Source organism: Cynara cardunculus, unplaced genomic scaffold (genome assembly GCF_001531365.2).
Source record: "Cynara cardunculus var. scolymus isolate 2C unplaced genomic scaffold, CcrdV1 Un_Scaffold_192, whole genome shotgun sequence".
Lineage (NCBI taxonomy): Eukaryota > Viridiplantae > Streptophyta > Magnoliopsida > Asterales > Asteraceae > Cynara > Cynara cardunculus.
The window spans coordinates 282,647-288,097 of NW_020200566.1; the positions used below are offsets into that span (position 1 = coordinate 282,647).

Consider the following 5,451-nt stretch of genomic DNA (forward strand, 5'->3'; position numbering starts at 1 on the left):
AGCAAGAAGCAAATAGAAAATCTAGTAAAATGTGTGCTTAACCAAAAAAGATCTATTTTTTCTCATAATCCAACCATGTATAGCAAGAAGCAAATGGGAAATCTAGTAATGTGTGTCCAACCAAAAAGATATCTTTTTTCTCATAATTCAACCATGTATAGCAAGAAGCAAATGGGAATCTAGTAAAATGTGTGTTTAACCAAAATTGATATATTTTTTCTCATAATCCAACCATGTATAGCAAGAACCAAATGGGCAATCTAGTATGTGTTTAACCAAAAAATATATCTTTTTCCCATAATCCAACCATGCATAGCAAGAAGCAAATGGGAAATCTAGCAAAGTTGTGTTTAACCATAATTGAATCAAGAAAAAAGAAATCTTTTACCTTTTCAGAAAAGAATCGTAAGCCCTTATCCGGATAATCCGCTTCATATGTCTCTCCAAGAAGAGGGTTGAAGGGTTTGCATTGTCGACCTTCCGTTGATGCATAACCAGAAACAGCAAAAGCCGCAATGCTTAATATTCTCATCAAATCATTCCCCTGCATAAGTACAACTTCGAGTTCAGTCGAACTTCAAAAGAACAAATAGGGAACTCATTTCTTTCATAAAGAGCAATGTCAAAATGCTTAAAATCTGTACAAAAGAAGTCATAGAGGCAATAAGGAACGAGATTAACGTCAATATAAATAGTTGCACTTCAAAGGAAATAGGCAATTAATCGTGGGTTAAATTCCTACTCAATGGAATTGCCATGAATAAGCATAGGTTGAGTACCTGACCTTCTTTCCCCATTCCAATGCTCGGTCAACCAAACAAGAATATTCCAAATCCTCAAAGCATTTTTGCAATGAAGAGAGTGGCTCGTTAAAGTAAACAGGGAGGCAAACACCAGACAGGTCCTTTCCAATATTATCTTTGATTATAGACCATAAACCAACCGGCTTTTCTTTTTCCTTTGGTTCAGGTAAACTGTCCCTCCTTTTGATGGAAGGATACTGAATTAGATTGATTTCAGTTCCAGCCCCTCGTAGACGACCAGATAAGAACGAGTCCTTTTCATTTCCCAAAGAAGTAGATCCATTTCCTGTACTTTCTCTACTCCGATAGGATGCACATCTTAAAACATCAGCCGACATGAATTCATTTGTGTCAAAAAAGGTTCCGTTCTCTTCATCTGATTCAATGTCCACTCCATATCGGCTTTCATTGTCTGCGTCTGAATCGGTTCCACTCCCCTCAGACATGATGGAATAGAAATCTGTTGCAGTGGCCCAGCAAGTGTTATCAATAACCAAATGCTTGTATTTGTAAGATAGTCAGTGAAAAGATAGCCTTAAAAGATCAAATTACCACTGAATCTTCTATCTTGCCCACAAGAAGAATCCCGCTCTTTTGTTTCATCAACCACAGTTGTTTCCAGCTCAATTTTCTCAGTCTGCAAATCAAATTTAGCCGATTAATTCAATATTTCTACGTGCATCTTTCATGAAGCAAATATGATTTCAAACATATGAATAAACTTGCAATATTTAAAGCTAAAATGAATTATGTCAAGAGCAGAACATCGGATCTTTCTTTGCGGCTCCAATACACCAAGGTTCTACTAATATTCGTGTCATACAATCCTACAAAATTTTCTTTTTGGAATGGACTAATCCCGGCAAATTATGACCGCAAGAAATCAGCCCTGATAAGCTCAGTGGCCACAATTGTTGTGTATAGAATAGAACCCCGGGAAGATGGGATATTCCACCACATCCCCCAGGGCCTCAACCATTACCATCCTCTAAATTTGCCTAGGTAGGTCAACAAAAAGGGGGAAAGCAAGAGTTCAACATATTTAAAAACTTTAGAATTTAAAGGGGGTACCTCTAATTGTCTCAATGTGTCGAGGAGCACAATATGTTTAAGCTGAAGAGCCTTCATTTGGTTTTGCAGGGCAGCGAGTTCACCCAACATAATAGACTCACAATCTTTGATTACTTCCTCTGTTATGCCTTCCTGAGACAATCGTGATCGTAGCTTATCTGTCGAAATAACCATGTCTTCGGAGGGAGCAAGATCCCCTGTAGACAATCTAGGGAATTTATCCTTAGCAGCTAGAAGGGACTCGATCCATGCAGCTCTGTCATCTCTAGATATGCACCGTAAGTGGAGAGTTTTTGTTCCGGAAAATATAGATAGTCTTTTGTCGTCTGACTTGCTTGCTCTTACAGAAGAGACCTGTAGATCATACACTTCAGAAAACAGCAGGATGTAGAGGCACACACTTAAAAAAGTTTTTAAAAACTGTATCTACATTATCTACAATCAAAATATGATTCCATGGCTAATTGCTAGATAGCATTCAGATCTTGTGGATACAAAAATCGGATTCGGGGAAGAAGGCTATCATTCAGTTTCTTTATCGAATTCTGATTTCCGCTTGACTAAATGGCAACATGGACCACGTATTTTCTACAAACTAAGAACGATAGAGCACCCATCACTGAACAATTGTCATACACTAGATTATTTAATACTATCATTTCAACCTCATATGTCTCCAGAATATGAAGAAACAAGCTTTATTAAATCTATTCAACAGACAGAAGTTGTCCATTCAGAACATCATTCACAAACATCTTAAACTCAGCATAAACTCAACATCAATAAAAAAAAATCATGCAACACCACTAACCCAAATGCCTCTATGTTTCTATGGTAGCAATGACAGAAAATTTCATAAAAAAGAACATGAATTGTACAAGAAGTTAAACATCAAAGTTGTAGTTTCACTACAAACTAAAGATTGTGCTTACAGAATAACAACAAATCTGTGGATCCACCTACATGTCTTGCTTTTACTGCTGTGATCGGAGTTACTCCATCTATCGCTTAGTGGATTTTCTAGTGAATGACTCTATAGCCAGCTTTTGAATCAATTTTGGGAGGATCTTTGAGCAGGAAATGCAGCAGGAAACAACCATTAGTATGATACCGTACATTATTGCACACTTTAGTGTTTTTCCTTTTTTTCTTTTTCACATTTTAGGAACAAATGGTTGGTTCGAACCACAAGGGTTGTAACTTAGTGGTTGAGGCCTTGGGATGTGGTGGAATATCCCATCTCACAGGGTTCTATTCCGCACAACACAACAATTGTGTCAACCGACTTTATCCGGTTGATTTTTTGCCGTCACAATTTGTCGGATTCAGTCTAGGCATAGCCTGAGACGCCCTTCCAAAAAAAATGGTTGGTTTGCTAATAATAGAACTTGGATGGTTAGAAAGTGCATTCAATCTTGCTACATTATAGATCAAACAGTCACTAATCTATGAAAGTTGAAGATCTATATATACATTAGAAATTGGAGTAAGATAGAAGTCCAAACCTTCAAATGTATCTCCCCATATGGTTTCCATTGTTTTGCACCTAAGCGATTGTGATTGCTCCCATTGCTGCATTTCCTCAAATACCTTATGGACTCCTCTCCGATTACCTTAATGCCTTTCTCTCTCACCGGACTTACCACGATCTTATCAGGTCCATGAGTTTTATAGTAAGACAACACCCCATCTTCCAATGTAAACCATCTCGATCTCCATCCTTTTCCATAGTTCACCCATTTATACAAAATCCCAGCTACAACCCCACCACCATTCCCACAAAAACCCATCGACTTCGAAATCGAAGAATCCTTTTCCCTAACTTCAATCTCACTATCCTCGACTTCATGAATCACATTGTCTGATTCAGTGCCGACAGACGAAACCTGCGCCGAAAAACTCGCCGGCCTCACACTCCTCACCGAACTCTCAAACCCTAACTGACACTCAGACTGCGGCTTCACAACCGCAGACGACGGAGAATTCGTCCGATCCTTCTCAATCGACACCGGAGCAATACAACACAGCGGATTCATCTTTCCCCAAAAGAAAATCAATCAAATCCACAAAATGGGAACCCTCAGAACATCAATTACTTAATTACTTACCTCAAAACACCAACAATTAAGATCTCTAAACGATACCAGTTGGAAATAAGAATACCAATGGGGATAAACACAAGGGAAGCCGATCGGAGCTTATGATAAATAGAGCAAGAACGGCGATGGTGCAACACAAGATTTTGCGATGAAGGTATGACATAGAGGAAAGGGCAGTAGAAAAAAGATGAGTGCTACAGTAAAATGTAGATCACAGAGATGCTACTATGATATAGATATAGATGCAGAGAGTACAGCGCAATTAAGCTTGCAGACAACGACGATAAAGATGGATGAGTGGAGAGAAGAGATCCATTTAATTTCCGACGCTGCATCAGTTGGAAAACTAGTGTGTGTTTTTGGGTGTTTGTGCGAGAGAGAAAGTATTTGTGTCAGAGAGGGAGGAGAAGGCGCAGGTTAAGAAAGAGGCGTAGGTTAAAGGATAAATAGGTTCATATAAATGCATGGTTTGTAATACAGTTAAGAGGCGATATAATGAATCATGATTGTGAACACGGCTAACGTGCGCATGCTGGCTTTGTCCATTGGGTATTTCTCAATGACATTTATAATCAATCCACCCTTTATTTTATACAATAAAAATAATTAGATTTAAAAAGCTATTTTATATTATATTATATAATATTTGATAAAAAAAAATTAAAAACTATTTTTTATATATAAAATATTTTTTATTGATCAATATTACATAAAAATCAAGATTACAAATAAACTGTATGTAATAACAACTTATTAAAATTTCATGTTTGATTTCGTATAACTAACTACAGATAAACATAGTCAAATACAAGTTAAACATTTTATTTTAAATCTAAAATATAAATTAGGATAATTATTGAGTTATAAAATAATAAAAAATTGAAATAAAAATTTACACAAAAATAAGAATTTTTAAATAGTCAATTTAATACTAGTATTCATACATTTCTTTTCGTATTTTATGATATCTTTAAATTTATATTTTATTTAAAAATAAAAACATTATTCTTTTTCTCAAAACCACATGAAAACCATGTTATAACATCTACAAAGACATAATAAAACGAAACATTAAAATCGAGATATATTTTACTGCATTACGTATGTACTTTTCTAGTTATATTATAGAGCATTTGTTTTAAAATAAAAAAAAACTCTTAAAAACATTAATTCACCCTTAATAAAACATTAATTATCTAAAATGATTGACTAATATTGGACTTCACAGTTACACAAACTATCTAATCCTCATTTGATTAGACTCAAATATAGTATATATATATATATATATATATATACTATATTATAAAACATTTGACAAAAACTCTTAAAAACTATTTTTTATGCGTAAAGTACTGTTTATTAATGCATATTACTTAAAACTCAAGATTATAAGTAGATTGTGCGTAAGTACAACTTATTAAAGCTTCATATCTGAATTCGTGTAACTAATTGCAGATAAACATAATCAAATACAA

The 5,451-nt window shown here is 35.2% G+C and overlaps 1 protein-coding gene across 2 annotated transcripts in view; it reads right to left on the reverse strand.

Moving 5' to 3' along the window:
- The window catches only part of LOC112501464 (oxysterol-binding protein-related protein 1D), a 7,666-nt gene extending 3,551 nt beyond the window's left edge, over nt 1-4,115 (reverse strand). Inside the window, exons 1-5 of one of the 2 annotated variants that reach the window (XM_025105104.1) lie at nt 3,380-4,115; nt 1,875-2,228; nt 1,356-1,440; nt 785-1,263; nt 389-544 (exon numbers count right to left, since the gene is read on the reverse strand). In XM_025105104.1, the coding sequence (XP_024960872.1) occupies nt 389-544; nt 785-1,263; nt 1,356-1,440; nt 1,875-2,228; nt 3,380-3,910 (1,605 nt within the window). In that variant the 5' untranslated portion in view covers nt 3,911-4,115. Of the gene's footprint in view, nt 1-388; nt 576-755; nt 1,264-1,355; nt 1,441-1,874; nt 2,229-3,379 lie in introns of both variants that reach the window. The other variant, XM_025105102.1, reaches the window with a different exon arrangement.
- Nucleotides 4,116-5,451: the final 1,336 nt, after the last annotated feature.